This window comes from Poecilia reticulata, linkage group LG13, assembly GCF_000633615.1.
Source record: "Poecilia reticulata strain Guanapo linkage group LG13, Guppy_female_1.0+MT, whole genome shotgun sequence".
Classification (NCBI taxonomy): Eukaryota; Metazoa; Chordata; class Actinopteri; order Cyprinodontiformes; family Poeciliidae; genus Poecilia; species Poecilia reticulata.
Window position 1 is genome coordinate 6,709,877 of NC_024343.1, and position 23,491 is coordinate 6,733,367.

The 23,491-nt window shown below is 42.1% G+C and overlaps 2 protein-coding genes and 1 long non-coding RNA gene across 3 annotated transcripts in view; 2 read left to right on the top strand and 1 right to left on the bottom strand.

The window, feature by feature from the left end:
• The window catches only part of pipox (pipecolic acid oxidase), a 39,302-nt gene extending 36,267 nt beyond the window's left edge, over positions 1-3,035 (bottom strand). The window contains exons 1-2 of the mRNA XM_008425189.2: positions 2,785-3,035; positions 263-411 (exon numbers count right to left, since the gene is read on the bottom strand). Of these exons, the coding sequence (XP_008423411.1) occupies positions 263-411; positions 2,785-2,895 (260 nt within the window). The 5' untranslated portion in view covers positions 2,896-3,035. The remainder of the gene's footprint in view (positions 1-262; positions 412-2,784) is intronic.
• The window catches only part of LOC103474316 (uncharacterized), a 10,913-nt gene extending 4,184 nt beyond the window's left edge, over positions 1-6,729 (top strand). The window contains exon 4 of the long non-coding RNA XR_535146.2: positions 4,080-6,729. This is a non-coding gene — a long non-coding RNA (uncharacterized LOC103474316). The remainder of the gene's footprint in view (positions 1-4,079) is intronic.
• Positions 6,730-9,271: 2,542 nt separating this feature from the next.
• On the top strand, positions 9,272-22,603 carry phf12b (PHD finger protein 12b). Its single transcript, XM_008425191.2, has 15 exons — positions 9,272-9,984; positions 10,281-10,462; positions 11,722-11,794; positions 12,571-13,027; positions 13,521-13,641; positions 13,761-13,893; positions 13,985-14,149; positions 15,489-15,632; positions 16,344-17,034; positions 18,007-18,108; positions 18,203-18,349; positions 18,430-18,522; positions 19,185-19,267; positions 19,380-19,518; positions 21,437-22,603. Exons 1-15 carry the CDS (start codon positions 9,919-9,921, stop codon positions 21,862-21,864), a joined length of 3,024 nt encoding a protein of 1,007 aa, XP_008423413.1. The 5' UTR covers positions 9,272-9,918; the 3' UTR covers positions 21,865-22,603.
• Positions 22,604-23,491: the final 888 nt, after the last annotated feature.

Consider the following 23,491-nt stretch of genomic DNA (forward strand, 5'->3'; position numbering starts at 1 on the left):
GTGCGTGTGTGTGCGTGCGTGTGTGTGTGCATGTGTGCGTGTGTGTGGATTGTTCGTCCATTGTTGACCACCACTCCCTGCAGCCCTGCAAAGGTAACCGATATGTACATAGTTTTTGAAATAACTGATGAAAGATATTGAACTTTTTCCACAGTATTACATTGTTTTAGATGTAATACACAGTTTCTTGATTCTCGGTTTGGGCAAGCCTTCATGTTGTGCTTAAACAGTTTTCCACTCTGCATCTCAGCTGATGCCTGACCTGTACAGCGTCACTCCGGCCTCCTTCTCCAGCTGGGCCCACAGCTGGTAGCCCTCCCCCATCATCTGCGTGTAAATATCCTGCTCATAGGCTCTACGTATGATGCGAGTCTGGCCATGGGAGCTCCCTCTGGTGTGAGGCAGAACGAACTGGACAAAAACGGTTCAGATTAAGGAAAGAGAAAACCTTCTGCTTTAGTGAAGTAAGCATGTCCTACTGTATACAAAACCTGCAGCTGTGATCTACTCAAGTACAGAAAATGATTTGCTTAGTGTAAAAAAAAAAGAAAAGATTATGAATCTCTTTGAGGCTTGTTTGTTTAATAATTCATTCGGGTTTATTTATACAGCCCCAACACACACTGTTAAAAAAACCCGTCTCTAATTTATGTTAAAACACTGGTTGCCGGTGTTTATACGGTAAAATTCTGGCAACCACAGTTGCTGAGATTTTACTGTAAATCAGCGATATTCCCTTTTTCTTTTCTTTTTTTTTTTTACAGTGCACAACGATTATCATGTCAAAGCACTTTACAAAAAGAATACAAATCAATCCAATTCACACAGGCAGATTCCAGATTCATGTATTCCTATGTGATCCTGCGTTAAACAAAGACATTGTCCCTTTAACATAAAGAAAACCTGAGCAGACTCTGACTCACAGCGGGCAGCTGTCCACAAAAACACACCAGGTAAGACTGAGCAGTACTGAATATGTTACATAAGAAGAAGAGAGATGATGACAGTAGAAGCTCTGAGCCCATTTCAAAGCTCTGCGCTTTTCATCTCAGCCACCAATAAAATCTCAGCTGTCAGAATTTTTTTATTGATTTGACCGTAGAGAGACGGAAAACAGTTTTTTCACTTCCATTTATTTCATCAGCTCTTAGCAGTGATTAATTCATGTAAATCTTTGTCAATAAAATTTATTCTTTTAGAAATAAAATTGTCGGCATCATCCCAAATGTGATTACTAAGTCTGCAGTAAGTGAGGTAGTCCTGGAGAAAACTGTAAAACTTGATCTGTTTTACTAGCCTTTGGATTTTATTAGCTGAATCAAAACCTTCAACTTGCATGTTGGACCCAATCAAATAATGTAAAGAAGTGGATCCTTTGCTTACTGCCTCCATTTCAAAAATGATTCATCTGTCCTGAGTAAATGGTTTTAAGTAAGCTGCAGCTGAACATTTTACAGATGAAACCTTTTCTTGATCAAGACAGYTTAATAAATTACAGACCTCTATCTAATCTTCCTGTCTTATTGAAAGGCGATACTAATCAAGAGTGTGAAGATCTATGCAGTAATGACTGTCAGAGCTCATCATAACACTGAAGGCACACTGCTAAACGTCACTGATGTTCTCTTTGGCTCAGTTGCTGGACTGGCGCCTGTACTGGACCTGTTGGACTCTAACCCTGACCGAGGCAGCACTGCCTTGCAATCATTTACATTGTTTATTGTCAGTTCAGCTTGTTCGAGCCTTTAGATGTTACATCTTGTAAGGAAGCTTCCTTCTCTCCTGGTCATAATGTCCCTTTAATCCCCACCACTCTGGATTGGGTTTTATCAGGTTCCTCTCCTCTCTCCTCCTCTCCTCGTCTTTTCATACTTGAATCTCCTCTACTCCTTGTCAAATCTACCTGAATTAATTTTTCTTCTACTGCAAATACTTAGTTTTGTTCCAACAGTAACCGGGTTTAATCTCTTTTTTCTTTTACATTCCAACAGCTGTTTGAAGACATACGTGATCATTTTTATGCTATTTGTTTCTGAATATTGTTCTTCTTTAGCTTATCTGCTAGCTCCTCTCTAGAGGCAGTTCTTTATAGCTTTATAGCTTTTTAAAGCTATAATGAACTGCTACCAATAAAAATTGTATACCAATTTGTACATTTCAACAACTGTCTTGACCAGCAAGTAGTTTTAAGGTAACTTCATCTTGTTCAAGTCATGGTATTTAAACCAGATCAGGGTTTGCTTTTGTAATCTTTCTGCTAATTTATTGCATTTCAGCAGGTTTTCTGCAGTTTATGAGCAGAAAAAAGTGTTTTTACAGAAAAGGCTCACATACACTTCACATGGTCACAAGTACAATTTCAAAACAAAAATAAATGATATTTTATATTGAAGTAACTCAAAGACATTCTGAATGTTTGACAGGCTTCAGAATTCTCACATTTTAAAAGTCAGCATCTACATATTTCTATTGATTTATGGAAATGCTTATTTTTCTCTTTAGCTTTTATGATCTTTAAGCAATTAGATTAAACAATATGCCAGGACTACAAAGTACAGGTAAACAGCTGCAGAAGAAAATGTGATTCTAGTATAAAAGTTACAATAGCTAACTCAAGACCCAAGACTTTTGGGTTTTGAATTCAGTTTCTGAACAATTATCTTATGTCAGAGCTGCAAAGTTGCTACAAATGTGTTGTCAGCGCAACAGGCTGTAGGTTTGTGTGCGTGTGCACGCAAGCGTGCGCGTTTGTGTGTGTGTGTGTGTGTGTGTGACACACCTCACCTGCTCCAGCAGCAGAGTCTTCTTGTTGTGTTTAGCCAGCTGGTAGGCTGTGAAGGAGCCCTGGACTCCAGCCCCGATCACCACACAGTCATAGTCCTGCTTACCAGACATGCTGCTGGACTCTTCATGGACGCACTGTAGCCAAACTCAACTCTCAGCCTTTTATAGCTCAGCCTTTTATTTCTCCGCCCACAATCAGGAGAGGCGGACCCAAGCTTATAATTCACTGGAGAACCCAGTGGTCAGGGTTATGTCTGCTGTCTGGAGTTCTTGATCAGATCATCTGAGATCCCTTGTTGCTCTGCTGGAGTTACCAGGTGCAGCTGGAGGTCATTGAGGTTTACGGCTTCTGGCCTGATGATCCTCTGCATGACCGTCTGCACGCTGAGTTTAAATGGACGCTCTGCTGTCTGGTCTTGTAGTCAGTTGGTGATAACTCGGCTGCTTCTCCACCGCATCAATTTCTGCCAAGGCAGTTGGTTGGTTGGTCAGAGCATGATCCTCTGACCTGCTGTGAAGAGGAGCAGAACAATTTGTTCCAACATTTGTAGTGTGTTTTTATTTATTTATTGTTTACTTTTTGTGTTTGTTTTGATTGCATTATTTAATTTACGAACATGTTTTCCTTTTTTTTTGATTGATTACTAATTTGCTTTGGTTGTTGCTTTGCATGCTTTTTTATTTTTTTTTACCTGACATAATTGTCTTCCTCACATTCCCCTGGAGCCAAACAGTATGCCTGAAGCCATGGTTTTAAATAGGATCATGTTTTAAAGAATTGTGAAATATAATATAGTGTGTTTTCTCTCCCGTGCTCTCGCCCCGTTAGCCTTAGCTGGTGTCTCCCTGCTGCCTCTCATATGATCACTGCTCACTGCACTGCTTCATTTGTAGTCCCTCCTTTATAATGAATGGCTCTCTGTGACCAACCCATTGACCACCTGACAGAAACATGTCAGTAGCTGCTMCTGTTTTGTGCTCGTCTTTTTCTTCTCACCCCAAAAGCTAGTGAGTAGCTGACATTTTCAGGGAAATATAAGATTCTAAAGAGTTGTTTGTTTGCATTCTTTTGGCCTTTCAGTATTTCAATTTGCTTGATTGTTTCCTTTTCGCTGCTGCTGAACAAAGCTGGAAAAAAATCTCTTCTGCTGCAAATTCAGACCAAGCTGAAAATCTTTGCAAGAGGAGACAGAAAAGCATTAAATGTAGAAGCAAACAGCTACACGCCAACATCTCTCTAAAGGATTTGAATGCATATGTAATGACTGATTGGTTGTTTTCTGGCCGTTTGTCAGGTTCTGGGACAGAGGGGTCATGGACGCTACGCTCCAGTTCCATCTGGCCTTTTCCTGCACCTTCGTCATGCAACTTCACACCTGGTCAAAGGGCAGCTGTTAGACTCAGATCACACCAGACAGACAGCTTCAGTCATTGGTCACTTGTTTGCAGTATCTCTTGTAGATCTGCATAAAATAACCTTAGAGAAATGCAGCCATTGCACACTGGAATATTTCTGCCCTGTATACATTATTTAATACCTTTGATGTTTATTATACAAACAAGTTGAACAGAGAGGAATACAAAGGCAACTTGCTGCCTAATGTGTAACTCATCTTGTGCTTGAAATTATTGCAGCTCTGCTCTTTGTTTTGCTCTGCATGTGAAGACATAAAGGTTGTGGCTGTGTGGAGACAAAAGAACCAAAAGGAAGGATTGAGTTAAATGTATCATTTCTAAGCTCATCTGAGCAGGAAAAGCGAAATGTGAACCAGGTTATATGTGTAAAGGATTGAGGTGGTAATTTACTAACATATGAACAGTTCTGAAATGTTTATATGAGGAGGTGATGATTGAAGAAAGTGAAAGAGAGAACACCATGTGAAAGTTAGCCAATCAGAGGAACAATAAATAAGTACAAGGCCACAGTGACACTAAAATGGATTCAGTAGGACAGGAAGTTGGTTCAGTTGACACCTGTTGAAATATTTTAGAGTATGCAGCAGAGAAGATTGTGTACTTTTTAAAGTCGACTGTTAAATTCATTAGGAATGGTTGAGTTCATCAGCTGTTAGGTTGATGTGTAGTAATAACTACAGAGTGACGAAGCTGTTGAGTCAAAGCGATGCCATGCTGTTGTGTGAGAACAAGAAGCTGGAGAAACTTTTGTGCATAGTTACATATTGATTTTTTTTTTATTGACTAAATTTGCTATCAAAATAATGAATAGTAGTTTTTCCCTAATAGTTTTCAGTGCTCCTTCTAAAAAGTCCCAGTTTACACTGCAGGCCTTTCTGTCCCGTCGTCTTATCATTGTCAGTCTAACATTACTTTTTAAAATAAACTGCTAAATATGTTTTAATTAAACCTTAAGTTTGATCAGACCAAAATTTTTATTTTTTTTAAGTAAAATCAGAACTCATGGCTTATTCAAAATTAACTTTTACGGCAGATAGTGGTCAGGGCCAAAAAGGAGAACAATCAAACATTTTCACCACTGCCTTTACACATGGCAGATGCTCAAATAAACTGGAAGTCAGTATTCACTTAATTATTCAACTTAAAATTTTATTTCAAAAGCAAAACAATTATTTTCTTATTGTGTAGATTTTTTTTCTCATACAAACATTAAGTCAGGAGTCTGTAGGTTTCTCTCTTCTCAGTTCTTAAAGTTTTCCACTAGATGGCGCCACACAGCTGCAGCCTCCTGGAGCCAGACCACAGCAGGCGAAGCTGCACAGCTGCTGATCAACCTGTTTGATTCAGTGATGCAGGAAGATTGATTAAAGAAGTCTCATATAAAATATTTCATAAAGTATATCCTACAAGGTATTAATTCTATATTCAATAAAGAGTTGAATGTAAATTGTATGTTTTGTGATATATAGCCTCAAACTGTTCTCCCCTTGTTTTGGTACTGTCCTTAATGCCTTTTGGGAGAATTTATGTGACTTTATCCACAGCAACATAGAAGCACAATTTAAGCTTTTATGGAAGATGTCTTACTTGGTAAAAACATGATTAACAATTGTGAGATTCTCATAAATCCTTTATTGTTACTAGCTAAATGTCCTATTCATCGTTCCAGGTACTCTGAAAAGAAGTCATGTTTTGCTGCATTTTACAATGAAGTAAAGTTTTATATCTGGACTATCAAAGACTCTGAGAAAATATAGCATAAAACAAGTAAAATCTGTACTGCTTTGAATGAACTGTTAGGAACCTAAGCCTCTCAGCTTTTTCTTTTTCTTGAATGCTAAATATCTATTTACCTATATTGTTTTTTCTTGAGTGTGAGGGACGAGACTCAAACGAGGACAAAACATTTTCAAAGTAGAAAAAAGTTTCAATTTAAGTCTTCAAAAAAAAATCATGAACAAAGCATAAAGATTTAGAGCAAGGATAAATCAAAGGATAAGTAACAAATTTGGATCCAAATTAACTGAGGTCAACTGAACTCTAACTGAACACAAAGAACAAAAAGCTGCTTAAATAGGGGTGGAGTGACCTGAATCTACCACATGAGGAAGGCACGACATAGCAAAAGAACAAATGAATACACAATTAACTAAAGCATCCTATGAAACAAATAAAGCAAACTAACTTTAACTTAGAACAAACAATAAGTGAATATTTAAGTGACAAAATTAAATAAAATCAGCTTGAAGTCTCCCCCCCTTCAGTCTTTCAGAAAATGGTTTGATCCAGGTTCCTCCTCCAGCTGGTTTATATCAGCAGCACCTCAAACAAAAAACGTGTAAGTAAACCATTCAGACAGACATTAACTAAAGTGCACCCATTAGAAAATATATGTCTAAATGAAATAAACTTAAACAGACTATAAGCTATACTAATAAAGAAAAAAAATACTAACATGATGTGGTGGCAGGAGCATCCACCACATTGAGGCATAACAAATGTTTCACTCCGTTATACCGTAATTGGAATGTCTGCGAATAAAGCTTTTTAAAAAAAGACAATATCTTAAGTAGTTTTATGAGTCATTGCCCTTTTTCTTTTATATCCAATAAGGTTTTCAGCTGTCATATTTTTCTGTTATATTTTAAATGCCTTGTTTCGTTCTTTAACTACTTTACGACATTCATCATTCCACCAAAGAACTACTTTTTTCTTACCTTTTTTATTTTTGGTATGATAGAATGAGCAGCATTTAAAATATATTCTGTTATCTGACTTGTACATTCTTCAATGTTGCATTTTAATGTTACCATATGACTGGATTTCTCAAAGTTTATTTTACATTTTTGCCAGTTAGCTTTGTTAAAGCACCATCTTGTTAATAGGAAATCATCCATCCATCCATCCATCCATCCATCCATCCATCCATCCATCCATCCATCCATCCATCCATCCATCCATCCATCCATCCATCCATNCATCCATCCATCCATCCATCCATCCATCCATCCATCCATCCATCCATCCATCCATCCATCCATCCATCCATCCATCCATCCATCCATCCATCCATTTTCTTTACACCGTTGTCCCTTTAATAGGAAATCTTACCTGTTTATACTGTCATTAATTATTGTACTCACTGGAAAGTGATTACCTAATGTAGAGTTGACATCCCATACACATGAACTTACAAGATAATCATATATTAATGTAATATCAGGATATGAAGCTGTACCTTTATGCATGGTTTCTCTGTAGCTTTTCCACTATTAAGACAAACTAATGAACTTCCATCCATCATTTCTTCAACTATTCTACCATTACGATTTGATGGATGGATGGACAGATAGATAAATAGATATAGATATTAGATTATACTCCAGGCAGCCCAACCTTATGGTGCTGTATGTTCAAGTGTAAACCTTGTATCGTTTAACAACATAATTCTCGAACAGACTGGAAAATGGAAATTTGTGTAAGCAAACCAGAGGGAGCTCTCCAGTTACAGTAAGGGCTCCTTTTGTTACTAATTCAACCACAAAGCAGTTTTAGTGTGTTCAATAAGCAATATAATGAGCCAGGTGTTAAAGAAAAGTCATGTAAATCTTAAATTAACTACATATTTTATTGTATTGATCAAAAACATTATGGCATGGCATTTCACTAAGACTCTGGTATATTACTGTGCACCACATTAACTTTGGCCTTTGACCTCAGCCCTTCAGCTACAGACCTTCCGAGCCGCCGCTGTACCTCTGTCACCATATGCAGAGGTACATCCGGTACAAAAACCACCAGAAAGACGACACAAGTTGTGTTGAAGTGAACAGACACACTCCACTCTGCATGCAAAATGCAAAAGCCTCTCATTATGAGCTTTTAAAAAACACCACATCCCATAAAGCTTTAAGAACAACAAGGCTTCAATTGGACACAGTCACTTGGAAAAGGCTTTTTCATTGGCTGTAACTAAAAACTAGATAAAAAAAAAGTATACATTCTGACAAGGCATTTCACAAAGAAATATATTTATTCACCATGTTGTCTATATTTGGCAGTCAGAATGATGGATGGACAACAACAAAGTGTAGCACAACCTCTGGCTGCAAATGTCGCATTCCTCGTGTCAAGCTGCTTCTGATCCAGAAATAATGTCACAAGTGTATTTGTGTTAAGAAGAAAAAGAACTAGACTGTTACCCAGTGGTCCAAAGTTCTCTTTTCAAGTGGAACTAAAGCTTGTATTTAATTTGAAAATCAAGATTCCAGAGTTTGAAGGAAGAGTGGATAGTCTCAGAGTTGCTTGATTACGATGACGTTTCAACAGTGAGCAATGGTTCGGGATGTCATGTCATCAACAAGCCAAAAGAGCCCCAACCAAGAACCCAGTACATAAAAATGGACATATCAGAAACCTGACATTTATGTTAGCAACATTAAGTTTTTTACTGATCTGACATTGTTTTTTTTGTTTCATCATCTGTAAACCATAACCATAAAAACAAGAAACAATAATGTTTCATAATTTTCTAATTTTATTAGATGTGTAATTGTTGCCAGCTGTAAAGATCAAATTAGTAAAATGTAGTAGCATTCTTAGCATTAAGTATGTTTACTTGAAAATAATACCAGTTCAGTGGGCGTTTATAATATTTCCTATGCTTAAATACAAATTAAATGGGTTATTTGTATTGTACAGCTGTGGAAATGATTACATTTCTGTTCTGAATTAATAGAAAAGTAGTGATCCAGTTTAAAAATATACAAAATAGTCTGATACCTTTAAAGTGAACAAAAGGAAAACACATAAACCGAAGATCTGTAATTCCTTGCATACGGTACACAGTAAATGTCTGAAGTTCGCGGTGGCCTAAAAAAATAGATGTTGAAATAATAATACCGCCACTTAACTTCTTTAAAAATAACTTCAACAGAACAGCGCCAACAAATTACGTCTTTTCAAAAGAAAAATACTGAAGACACAAGAAGTCTTGTAAACGCAGAGCCACCGCCTGCAACTACATGCGATTAGTATCCTTGAAAACTATCTGTAGCCTCTTATAGCGCATGCGCGGCCGGCAGTTCGCGATTGCGCCAACTGGAAGAGGATGTTGCTAGCAGCCAGTGTAGATGCACAGCCTTTTCACAACAATAACATTCACTAAAATTTGCATCTCCACATCCATGACCTGAAGATTCCGCTTTGAGAACACACCAGGGTTCGCTCTTTGGATTACAACCGTAGCACGTCCACATATTTATAGTTCTGTCTTCTTTTGACAATGGGAGTGGATGGGTTTGCAGCTTTACTGGACTGTTTTTTGGCAGAAGCAGAAACAAGAATCTTTGCTTGCCAGCTAGGCCGCAGATGGATTTTGTCGCCATGAGCAAGAGTCGACTGGCGATAAAATATTGGATGTATTCTCTGTGCGTTTATATTGTCGCAGCTGCTACGGAGCCGACACGATTATAGCACKATTATTTTCCATTTTCGCAGTTTTGTTAAAGGCAACAACATTAGCTAGCAACCCGCTAGCTTCTCAACCTTGACTGGCTGCCGTCTCGTCATAGTAGTTAGCTCCGTTGGCTAGCTAGCGATCACTTGACCACCAAAGCAGTTGGATTTAAACTTTTTGTTGGGGATCTACGTTCACCGTCTGGTACCACACTGGTACCGGTACCACGGATTTCGTTTGCGAGGTCTGCCTCTGGATGAATGTGGGACAAAATGGAGACCCCGACGATTGTGTACGATCTGGATACCTCTGGAGGCTTGATGGAGGTGAGGTTGCTAAGCTAGAAGGCCTCAGTAGAGTTACTTCTATGCATACGCTCGGGTTCCCTCCCTGTAACTCTGTTCTGGTTATCCTAACAATTGAAACTTGGCAATTCTGTTGTCAAGCATCTTGATCTCCCAGTAAATTCAGCTCTCTGGTTTGGAAATGGAGAGCAGAAGTTGAGTGTGGCTGTGGCGCTTCATGAACCGTGTCTGAGGGTTGTCTGTCTCAGCTGCATGCCTTCCACCCATTGTGCAGCAGCCGTGGCTTTCATTAACAACGACTTGGGTTGTTTTTGCAGCAAATCCAAACTCTGTTGGCGCCTCCGAAGTCCGAGGACGTGGAGAAGAGGAGTCGGAAGCTGGTAAGAGACGTTCGGAGGAGCGGCAGGGCCACCAACCACGACACCTGCGACAGCTGCCGGGAGGGGGGAGACCTGCTGTGCTGCGACCACTGCCCGGCTGCGTTTCATTTACAGTGCTGGTAAGACTGAAGGAGCTACAGCCCAATGGAAGGCAGCTGTACCGGAAAGTGCTGTTAGCCTGATCTCTGGTTTTTGTTGGGGATTTAAAATAAACTACGCAATTTTATCTTTGTGACCACATTGCCAGATTTCCGGGGGATTTTTCTTTTTGGGAAGCGATTAAATGTTGATTTCAGTATCACCTTTCAGAGGGTCTCAACGCTTTGTTTCTGGCATAGATTTGATGAATAGAATAAGTTCAGAGTTTCCTCTGATGGATCTTCTTTCGTGTTGCTTACTGCCATGTTTTCCTCTGGTGCAGGGCTGCGTGTCGCAGGCGGCGCTCAAACATAACAAACAGAACTTGTTGAATATAAGTGTTTAATAGACATACAGGGATGATACCAGAACCCTGTAGGTGCTTCTCCAGTCCGGTAGGGGGTGGAATTGCCTCCTTGCTGCTAGCAGTGTGGGCAATGTTGCTAAAAATGGTGTTCACCATTCCTCTGTTTACAATATGGCGACCTCCCTGCTTTTTTTTTTTCTGGTCAAGCGCCATCTTAGTAATCAACGTHAAAGTTCGACATGAAGGGTGAAGTCACAGTAAATAGACTAATACAAGGGAACACATTGTCAGACTCGGGGTCGGCTGGTTCTTATCCGTCCACTGCATGTGTCTCCGTGTCACCCGGTTTTCCGCTCCGGGCGGCTCTGCTGCATGTTGAGAGTTGAGCCTCGATGTCAGAGCTTCTCAGGATTTCGTTTATTGTGATATGGATGGTCCTGTGTAACCTACAGATGATTAAAGTATCTGCAGTTTGCAACTGTAAGCGGGCATTGCTGGGTGCTTCATTATGCGCTTTTTGTATTGTAATTCAGTTTTTTGTCCACTAGGTGGAGACAGAGAAGCTGCCTTTATAGAGTTATAAAAGGCCTTGAAACAGATTAGAGGTATTTTCTTCATTTAGCCGCGACTGAGAATTTATTTTACGGCAATAGATATAGAAATATAAACACAGTTACAAAACTAAACACACACCATAAAACACACACCAATTAAACAACAATTGAAAACAATGTTATGCCAAAACCTTAAGTATTGCTATTGTAATTTTTTTATTAAAAGCTAAGCTATACAATGAAAGAATTTGCTTAATAAAATTAAGAAACATATAAACCTCTTTAAATGACAGTTATTAAATCCTTAAACTTGGCAGACAAACTACTTAATTTGGAAGCATTGTAAATGGCTGACCTTGTGTTGTTTTTTTTACCATAGCAACCCACCGCTTAGTGAAGAAATGCTTCCTCCTGGAGAATGGATGTGTCATCGCTGTAACATGAGAAAAAAGGTGAGTGGTAAGATGTTGTGTTAACTGATTATGAATTCTAGTTTATTTTGCACACATTGGAGACCTTGTATTGCAGATTCACAATGGATTGAATCATATTTATTGCATTATATTTATCCCAATTGCAAAATACAGCTTTGTGTCATTTCTGGGGGTGGAGATTGTAAAGTAAAACAATGTGGGTCAATTTGGGGTTTAATACTACACAAAACCAGTATTTAATGGTCATGGTTCGGTGTGTCTTGAGTTTGGTTCAATTTTAAGAAATAAGTGTCATCTGTAGAACTGATTGGATGGATTTTAGAACAATAAACCTCTTATATAGTTCATCTTATTAAAACATTGCCTAATGTTTTAATAAGACTGCTCATAAGTTTGCAGTTACACCCCTGGAATTAATCATAATCATATCTTATTAGCAAGTTTCAGCAACTGTATTGTTAAATTTTCTTTATTTTCTGCAGCTCTACTTTGTACAATGTACAACGTGTGGCTTGATAACTTGTTCATATGACATGCTTCACATATGAGTAGCCGCCAGTAACGCATAATGCTCTGTCCCTTCTTAAAAAGCTGAGAAGCTGGTTTAGATGATTTGCACTGGTTAAGAACCACTGAAGTCATTGTAATTAGAAAGACAAACATCATACATGGAAAAATGTTGTCTAACTGAACTGGTTCGTGAAAATGCATAAAGTCTCCAACCTGAAAGCAGCTGGAAGTTTTCTCCTGACTGGACCTTTAACTCCCTCTTGGTTTCTTCTTGTTGCTGTCAGAAACGTGAGCAGAAGTCTGAGCAGACTAATGGCTTCCCAGACCGGTCGTCAGCCAAGCGTTCCACTTCTCCTACGGGCGAACTTGAGGTGGGCCCCGGCCCACTGAGGCTCGATGGCCTTCCGCCAGGGGCCGGCGCTGCGGGGCCCGGTCTGCGCGTGGCTCAGGTCCGCCTCCTGGACCGTAGGACCAGCAGCAGGCCCAGCAGCCGTCCTGGGACCCCAACATCCAACACGTCCTCCACCCCGACCCCATCAGAAGAGCAGAACGATGGAGAGGAGGAGGCAGCCGACCCTGAGGACGACATGCAGGCGGTCGAACCCGATGGCGCGGCGCTGTCGGTGCCGGCACCTCGTCTTCTCAAGAGGCCCTTCCAGCTGCTCATTGCAGCAGCCATGGAGAGGAACCCCACACAGTTCCAGCTGCCCAGTGAGCTGACCTGCACCACGGCGCTTCCAGGTCAGTCCATCACAGAGAGGGACTAAGAGGGACGCAGTATTGCCCCGTTACCACCTTGGTCTAGTATTGGTCTGGCCCCAGTCTATGTCTTGTCCCCGACTGGCACTAGGTCGGGTCCCTGTATGGACTCAGTCTGGTCCCTCATCTAGTTTCCTGCTGGCCTCGGTCTGGCACCAGTCCCGGTCTGATCCGGTCTGATCCTAGTATGGCTTTGGTCTGGTCCCGGTTTTGTCCCAATCTGGTCCCATCCCAGTCTTGTATCTGATGAGGTCCAGAGTCAGTGAGCTGGTTGCAGGTTTCCTGCATGGACTGTTTGCTGAATATTTGTGGCTCCTGCATTTCAATGTCCTCTAATAAAACCTGAAGCTCCAAAATTTACCAACCAAACTGTGCTGTGAACAAAGAGCTGAGCTGACAGCAGCTCTGTGGTCTAACTTCCAGCTATGTTAGCTTGCCAGCCTTCTCAGCTGTTTTGTGTCTTTTGGTTGTTCAGGCAGTAGTAAACGAAGAAGAAAAGAGGAGCTGCTGGGTAAACCATTCAGGAGGCCTCAGCACGAACTGGACCCCAACGGCTTGGTCCCTCTGCCCGTCAAAGTCTGCTTTTCATGCAACAGGTCAGGCACCAGCATTCACTAAAGGGTTCTGCTGCCTAACCAGGCTGTATCTGCAGTTTGCAGATACAGCCTGTCGACAGATACAGGAGTCCTGATGGACCCGGGTTTCCTCTCCGCAGGAGTTGCAGGTTGGCCCCGCTGATCCAGTGTGATTACTGTCCACTTCTATTCCACATGGACTGCCTGGACCCCCCACTGACGGCTCTGCCTGCTGGCAAGTGGATGTGTCCCAACCACGTTGAGCATCTCGTGGTAGGAGAGAGCGTTCAGAGTTGACTGTTTGAGCTCACTTCAGCCGGTTTGCTGCCATCTTCAGCTCATCTCATGTCGTGTCTTAACCCAGCTCAACCAGAGGAGCCTCAGCCTGTCCAGCCGCTGCCAGCTCTTTGACCAGTTCCAGGACAGGATCTCCCAGCATGCCGTCCGGTTGAACTTCCTCCGTAGAGTCCATCGGCAGAATGCTCCCAATCGCCGGACTTCCTACCAGCTGAACAAGAAAACCATTAAGGTACGCTTACCGCAGAGAGGAAGTCTTTCACCAGCCACATGTTGGATTTTACCTTGGTGTAAATTTATGCTTCTGTTACCATGATAACGATTAGTATGAAAACTACGTTCTGTGAAAGAGTGTAAATATCCAGGGCTCTGCTCTGTTATGGTTCAGATATTATTTAATAGAGAGAAGCTTTTGTGTACAACTTGGAGCTGCTGAGTCCCTTTAGATATGGAGTCCCTCAAAGCTCCATACTTGGACTCCTTCTCTTTTAACTTCCTTTAAAATCTGTTCTTCAAAAACATGATGTGAACTTTCACTTTTTTTCTATTGATTGTCAGATTTGTTTCATTAAAACAAGTCGACAGATACAGGAGTCCATTTCAGAAGCCAGAGCATGGATGTTTCTGATCCATTTACTTTCTAATATGTAAAAAACCGAGGTACTGTTTAAACCCAGTGACTGTTCTGAAGCCCAAACAGATCTGGGTTCTTCCATGGACCCAGTCATGCAGACTGTAGCCAATATGGCTGTTAGACTGGAGAATGATTTTAAACTCACCACACAGATCAGTTCAGTAATTAAGTCCAGTTTTCAAATATTAAGCCATTTCTCTCACTTTGACGCGTTCATTACTTCTTTATTACGATGCATTTTACGTTTCTGTCTGAGCTTCAGTTGCTCCAGAATGCTGCTGCTCCCCTTTTCAACTGGTATGAGAAAATGAGAATGCATCACTCCTGTGATAAAATCACTGCATTGGCTCCCAATCTGTTTTCAGATTAACTTTAAACTTCTTTTATTTGCTTATAAACGTGTTCACATTTATAAGCAATGTGCAGACCCAGGTGCTGTGGGTCTTCTTGTCCCACAGCACCTGTCTGACTTTGCAGTTGCACGTCCCATCATGCTTTCTCAGATCAGCAGGTCAGTTCTTGCTGGTTGTTCTAAAGCCGACCAGGAGGGTGAGAGGTCATGGAACGTTTTCAGCTGCTGCTCCTAAACTTTAGAATGAGTAGCCTTTATAAACCAAACAGGCCGATTCGCCTCAACGTTTTAAAATCTTTTCTTAAATCGTATTTTTTTTCCTTTTGTTTTTGACTAAGCTTGAGGTTCTTTAATGTCTTAATTATTGTTTTATTTTATGTCTGTTTTATTTCTTTTAGTGTACGGCACGACTAAGAGTGTTTTATATATTTTTTTATGTTTGATTACTAAAATTGTATTGATGATCAGTAAAGTGACCTGCTTTAAGACGAGGAACACGGGGAGACCCTGTTGAGGTGACAGGTTGTGTTCAGCTGGTAGGAGGCAGGCCGGTCCTCTGACAGACGCTGTTGTGTTGTTACCCAGGTGCCAGATGCAATCAAGTCTCAGTACCAGAATCCCCCCCCTATGCTGCTTCCTGCTGGGGTGCATCAGGTGGAGTTGGTTTGTAGTGGACTCCCCCACCATCAGCCCGCAAAGCACCTGACCACAGAGCTGGAGCAGGAGGAGGTGGGTACCGCAGCCGCCATCTTTCACTGTCCACTCAGTCCTCCAGGAATCACCTGTGTAAAATAACTGACGGCCTGTTTATTACTGCTGGAATGTGTGGAGTTACACACCACAAGGTCTGCTGTGGAAAGCTAACAGAAGTCAACTACAGAAACTACAGATTTGGTGGACAATAATCAGAGAAGATAGTTAAAGGTTGTCATGAATATAAGACGATTCTATTCCAAAACCCCAAAGAGTCTGCAAAAGATGGATCAGTTCCTGTGACTGACCTCATTGATTTTTTATTTTTGCTATTTCTCCACTATTTATTGAACAACAGTATCAATAAACAGCAATAAATTTGAAAATATGTTTAAATGCTGTTACGGCATGCAGTTTAGTGATGCAAGTCGTCACATTTCTTTGTGTTTAATGACTGACAGTGGGATCTTTACTGGGACAGTTCCACAGCTGTCACATACTCTGTTAGAATGTTGTCATAAGATTTAGTCTCAGTTTAACTTCAATTTATTCAAAGTCTTAAATGTGGAACATTTTTGCCAAAACAACCATATGGCTGATTTAAAAAAACAAAAACCTAAATAAAACTGCTTATTGAATTGTGACGACTAATGGAAGATAATGTTGATGAATAAACAGACACAGAAGGAAATCAGTCACTGTTTGGTTCACTGAAAACATTTGAACTGTTTGTGCTGCTTCCCCCAGTGGCTGCAGGACATCATCGCTCTGCAGTGCAGCATCATGAGACACCTGTCCATCAGCCAGAAGGTCCGCTCAGCCACGCCCACCGACCTCCCGCCTGAATGCGAGAGGAAGAGAACATGTGTTACATCAGAGGAGATGAAAAGTCAGGCTGCTGAAGGAAGAACTTCCCCTGAGCCGCGCTCTAAGCCCTGCGGTGCGCCTGAGCCCCCCCAGGAAGCCCATATAGCCAGGGACGCCTCAGCAGAGCTGGGGGGCTGTAAGTGCAGCATGGCGCCCTGCCCCAAATGTAGAAAACCCAACGGACCCCTGGCAGAGCTCCACCCTCCCAAATCCAACGGACCCCTAGACTGTAACAGTGCCTCAGACACCTGCAGGCCGCCGGACCTGCAGCACAGATTAAAGACTCACACAACCTCACCGTCGGACTCGGCCGTCCCTTCAGGGCTAATGAACCACATAGGAACAGACACGGTTAAAAAGGATCCAGAGAGCACAACTGAAGCCTGTGCTCAGAACAACTGGTCCTCGGTTTTTCCTCAGAGCAGCCAGCAGAACCACCGGAGCCAGATGGAGCTCCAGGAATTGTGTTTGAGTAGTGATGAGAAGCCTCCCTCCCCCCTCCCAGATGCACCGCTTAAAGGCAGCTACAAGCAGACCTCCAGCAAGCAGGGGCCCGACTCAGCGCCTCCAGGTAGCCCCGGGCCTCAGCTGGCCACAGAACCGAAGGCCTCCACACACTCAGGCGTACTTCACAGCTACATATCGGAGGTGTGAAGCTCCGTTATGAGCCAGCTAGTCACCCAGCTGGCTCATTGAACCTGCTGGTATCCATGACGATTGAAGGAAATAAAGAAATTTGTCATTTGTCGGGCTCTGTTTGTGGAGTCTCACAGAACACACAGTACGCCTCAGTGTGTGGGAGCCTTTACACTCAACATTAGTTTCAATGTTTATGACTCATATTCTCCAAGGTGATCAACTCAATTATTGCAGAACTTTGCAGACTTTAGTTCATCAGTGGCTCATAATTTATTGACATGGCACCAGTGACAGCTGACCATTGTTCTCCTCCCATCACTGACGATGTGTCGTCAGCAGCTGATCAGCTGTTGGTTTCTTATGAAAACAGTTAAACCCAGCGCTTGATCTCATTACTACTTGTGTGTGTTGTTCTGCATGTGTGTGTAACTTCTTGCTGCATCTTTGTAAGATCTTTGAAACCAAACTCTGAGGTTAGGCTGAGGACAAAGTCTTGATTTGTCTTTCAAGATGACGTATTTGCAGATGTGGTCTGAACACTGACCGTTAGTGGAATGTGTCTGCGCTGAACCAATTTGATCGGGATCCCAGTTGAAAGCTGGGAACAGTTTGAGTTGGTCTGGAATAATCTCAGTTAATATTAATCAGTTCTTTGTGCTGATGCAGTAACTGTCTCTATCAGCAGCTGGCTGTGAAGATTCACCTGATGGACTGACCGCTCCATCTGCCACAGCATCAGACACTAGGTGGCTAGCTAACTGACATTAGCTGGTTAACTACCTGACATTAGCTAGTTAACTATCTGACATTAGCTGGTTAGTGAGCTGAAGAGACTGTTGTCATACAAAGTGAGCAGATGAAGCCGACCACTCTGACCAATCAGCTGCTGCGTTCTGTCCTCCAGATGTAAAAGCTGGTCCTGGCCTGATGGACTGCCTGCTGCCCAGTGCCCTGTCCTCCATCAACACCCTTTCCTCCTGCAGAAACAGTGCCAGGGATGTTGGAGGTAAGTTACTCAGGTGACTGTAGCTCATGGTGGTTGCTATGGTGATGTAGGCAGGGCTCTGATTGTTTGTGTGTGTGTGTGTGTCTGTCTGCAGGCATCGAGCTGGACAAGCTGGATGAAGAAACAATCCGGTTCCTGGCTTACCAAAGGATCCAGCAGCTCTTCCCTCCCAAAGCCCTCGGCAGTCCGCCGCTCCTCGCTCCAGGCGTTTCCTCAGACCTCCCTTCACCACACCATGACAGTAAGAGTGACCAGGTCTCCGCTGCTTTCCATTTTACTGGGCAGAGGTGGGCGGTTAAAGCTCCGCTGCTGTCACTGCAGGTCAGAAGGTGCAGGCTCGGGCTGTTTTCTGTCCCCTGGCAGGACGAGGACAAACGGTCAGCATGTGCTATAGGACGCTCTACATCGGATCTGGTAAGAGCTGCATGCTGCTTCCAGCCCGTCTGCTGCTGGTTTGGCTTCTTCATGTAGGAAGACTTGGATCAGGTGTGACCTGGCCCGGTGGTGAGCGGCTCACTGCCACAGTAGAGTTGTTCCCTCCAGGAAGCTGCCATGTTACATCACCACTATTAATGCAAATTCACTCAGCAGTTTTCATCAGTCATTGCAACTTTTCAGTAAATCTGAACAATCACAGCTATATTGTTTATACACTTCATGTAAAGTTGAATGACCAATATGGAATTCTTATTAATGGTGATGTTTCATGAGTTTCATGAAGAAAATGTTATTTGCATTGTAAATATCAACTGTTTTGTCTCTTTTGTCTTTCAAAAAAGACAAAAAAAGGCAATCTTTTTTAAAATTGTGCAGCAATTTCAACTTTTTGTAAAGATCACGTGATGGCTAAAAATAAATCTTAAGACAATGTGCTACTTTGACCACAACTCTTTGCAGTCGAAGCCTACTGCAGCAGTGATTTTAGGCCACAGTAATCACAAAAAAACGTCGCAGCATTGTGGAGGGTCTGTAGAGTTGATGGTAAATTTGAAATAAGTGAAATGCATCTGAAACTTTTGAAAGCGTGAACTGCAGGCGGCACTGCACAGCGTTGTGACTGCATTGTTTCCCACCAGGTGCTGACATGGATGTGTGCCTTACCAACTACGGTCACTGCAGCTACATATCGGGGAAACACGCCTGCATCTTCTACGACGAGGTACGGCTGCCGCACGCAGCTCCATGTGCTGCTTCCTGTCCTGCAGCTCCTTCATCAATCTGCTCCCTCTTCTGTGTGTGTGTGTGTGTGCGTGTGTGTGTGTGTTCTACAGAACACCAAACACTATGAGCTCCTGAACTACAGCGAACACGGCACCACAGTGGACAACGTTCTGTACTCCTGTGACTTCTCTGAGAAGGTGTTGCCGGCGGCGCCCAGCAGCCTGGTGGCCCGGGTCCAGGGACTCATCCGTAAGCTCAGCACAACTCCACACATTACACAGAAACAACGAAAAACGGGCTTTACACTGTCACTACTTTTAACAGATCAGTCAGGATCAATAAAATATGGCTTTTGGGGGGTGGAGGGGGGGATGACAGAAAACCCTTAAATGTCAAAGTGAAAGCTGATTTCTACCGCATGATAACATGGGGATAAAAACACAGACATGAAGATGGCAGAGGAACCCAGGAGGGCTGCACCAACAGCTAGTGCTTCCAGATCTGGTGGCGCCCTCTGCTTTTCAACGCCAAGTACTGCCTGGGAAGTCCAGATGTTATCAGCAGCACATCGGCAAACCTCTGGAGGAGGAGCTTCCCTTTCAGCTGCAATCATCTCCATCTAACTGGATTGGGGGAACTCTGCTGCCTTACTGCTGTCAGACCTGGGAACTGTCTGTCACCATAGCAACATGGCTTCATGTCCAGATCTGATCTTTGTTCTTCACACAGTCAGCTTGGTTTCATAAAGTTTCAGTAAAGTTGGAGAACCACGTCAATGAAACGTGCTAAACTTCATTATTTATTTCTAAACAACGACCTGAAAACATGAGTAAATGCTCATCTGTCCGCATACAGGATCTGCGGTCATGGGGAAAGTGTGTGTTTCCTGACTGGGACCGTAGAGCTGGACTATGAATCAATAATATAGACAGACACAAGATCAATATCAGTATAAAATATATCTGATAGAATATTCACTGAACTCTGATCCAGAACCGTACAGCATTCTGGGAGATGTAGGCTGGATAACAGAGGAAAGATCATATCACCAGACTGACGTATTTCAGATATTTATCATAAACAAAAAACAAATCAATAATTATTGATATTATTATGAAACGCTTATATAGTGATCCATTATCCAGACATGCTTGACTGTTCAGTTCTCTTTGCTTCACCTTTCCTAACAGAGCAGCTTCAGAACTGAAGCAGAGTTCTGCTGCTCTGACCCGGGTCAGCTGAGTGGGCCACAGAACAGCCAGGCTTACAGGAAACGGAACATCGCCACTTTAAGCTTTCACCACGTTTAGCATTAAATATAAAAATTCTATAATATTCCTTGTATTTTTTTGTCAAATCCATTGTTTTTGTTTGGATCTGGATTGATTGTACTGTCTGGACCAGAGTTCAGACAGGCTGGGGTTTGTTTTCATCTTACTTGTTGCCTTAAATTTCCTCTTTAGAAAACACACTTTTTTAGATTAAATTTTGATCTATTTATCCCCAGAACAATTAAATATGTCTTCTGCATATTCAGTAAAATGAATCTTTTTCCTTCCTGTGAAACGGGAACACTGCGACAGACTGGCGACCTGTCCAGGTGACCCCGCCTCTCGCCCGAAACATTAGCTGGAGATGGGCACCAGCACCTCACGACCCCACTRAGGGACAAGGGTGTAAAGAAAATGGATGGATGGATGAAACGGGAACAGAATCAGGATGTTTGAGTTCAGATCCAATTCATTCCTCTTTAGCACTTTGGAACTCAGATGGCAAAAAGTTACAAACTGTATTTCTGATCATTTTGTGTAGTAAACATCTGCTGGATAAGTAGGATATTAGGTAACTGATGATGGTAAAATGGGTGTTTATTACATTTTATTAGAGGTTTTTTGCAGAATAAAAAATCTTTTACAATGACAAGTCAATATTCAACTTTTTATTTTCTTTGGTTGGAATAAAAATGCTTCTAAAATCTGTGTAGTGAAAGAGGTGAAACTGAAAGGGTTCAGATTTTGTGCTCCACTTTTTTTTTTTTCTTTAGAAGAAGAAACCTGTTGACTGGTTTTTGACTTGGAACATGCGTAGTGTTTCTGCTCTGCTGGTCACCATGACGATGTGTTCCTGCAGCCTGTCAGACTTGCTGTGTGTCATGTGATGTGTGCAGGTCGCAGTAAGAAGAGGGAGGAGGACAGGGTTGTGGGTGTGATGCCAGCGGGCGGCGTGATGAGCAGCCAGCCGCAGGGTGGCGCGGCGGCGTGCAGCTGCAAGGTGAGCGGCTCCAGCCTGATCGGCGGCAGCGGCGCCGGCTGGGAGGGCACCGCCCTGCTCCACCACGGCAGCTACATCAAGCTGGGCTGTCTGCAGTTCGTCTTCAGCATCACTGAGTTTGCTGATGAGGAGCCGCCTGTGGCGCCCCCTGCTGGCTGCACCGGCAGCAGTAGCCAGAGCTCTGCTCCTGCCTCCTCTTCCACACCCCAACGCCCCCCACCTAGCACCGCTATGGCAAGCAGCCCCTCCAGCCAGGATGAGGCGGACACAGAGCTGCCCCCGCCCCACCAAGTGCCCATGCTGTGCTACAACTCTGTCCCATAACCCCCTCTCAATCCCCCGCCCTCTTTTATTTGCACCTTCTGTGTCACTATGAGGAGAAAGCTACCCAGCAGGATGGTCAACAGGGAATATTTTATTTTTTTCCATTTCAAATTGTTTATATTTGCATGAACTTGAAGTATTAATGACAATCTCTTCTGTTTGAGAATGACTGACAGTAACCTTGTTTTCACTTCAGACCGTTAGGACTTTGAGCAAAGATTATTTACTTGGCTCATTTCTTTTCCACAGTATATATTAGTTATGTATGATGTAACCTTACTGTGTCGGTCAGAACCATTTAGCAGTGACCTTTTTTTTTTTTTTTTTTTCTCCTAGTATTGAATTCCATGCATTGTAATTTTTTTTGCTGCTTTTGCACCACAGGTAGCTATAAATGTATGTAATCATACAGGCTTACACACTATATGTATACATACTGTAAATGTAAAATAATTCAGTGTTTCTCAGCTGGAGGAACTTTGGATTTCATGTAGATTTACCATTTTTTGGTTTTTAACTGTACAGTTCATGCAATTTGTGATACTGTGTAGAGTACCTGCAGTTTGTGATAAAACTTGTTCTAATCGTGTACCTCTGCTGTAGTCCGTCTGTCTATACCATAATGTTTTAGCACTCATTTTAACATCATGTGTTGCTCTGTATATAGGCACTCTTTGTCTGTACCTGCTTGTCTGTTAAAACCTGTAAATACAGAAAGATTTTTTAATAACAAACTTTGTTTGAGTGTGATAGCTTATTGTTTTATAGTTAGTTCACATTTTCCCGGAGATTGGTTATTCATTTCAGAAATGTCAGCAACAACACAGTTGCAAAAACCCCGCTTTTTAATAACAAACCTCATAAGCAGACAGAAACCATCAAAGGATACGGAAATATCTGCTAAACATCTTAGATTTAAATGACATATCAAGACTATTAAGAGAGGAAATTTTTAAAGCTTATTAACCCTTTTTAAAACCTTTTGACTCGTTATATCCTCACTTATGCCTGGATTCAGAAAATGCTGTGAGCAAAGACGGATCACACAGAGATAACAGCGTCACAATAATCAGCATTTATTCAAGACATGCATACTATCACCAGAAAATCACATCACAAAACATCAGAGCACAAACAACACATGAATCTACCTGAGAGGAAAAAAGACAAAAGATGGAAACGACAAACAAAAAGCAAAGACGTCTTTGGAGAAATTGCAAAGAGCAAAATCTGACTTGTTACTCCTGTATTCTTGTTTTTAATTTATTTAAAAAGCGTATCTTAGCTCATCCAACCAGGAGCTGTCTCTGACCCTCTTAAAATTAGAAACTCCCTACAATTTGTTTTCAAGATCAAACATCAGTTGTCACCTTTATCTAAACCAGTGGTTCTTAACCTTTTTTGAGGTACCGAACCCACCAGTTTCATATGCGCATTCACTGAACCCTTCTGTAGTGATAAATAAAATGATTTTTTCCCCAAAAATTTCAAGACATATGGGTGGCCCAATTAGAGTCTAGTTGGGTCACCCCATGATCACTAAGTCTTCTTAAAAGGTAGAGTCACTGAGCAGTGGCGCAACTACACATTATTCAGGTGGATGCGAAAACATAGATCGCCCCCCCCC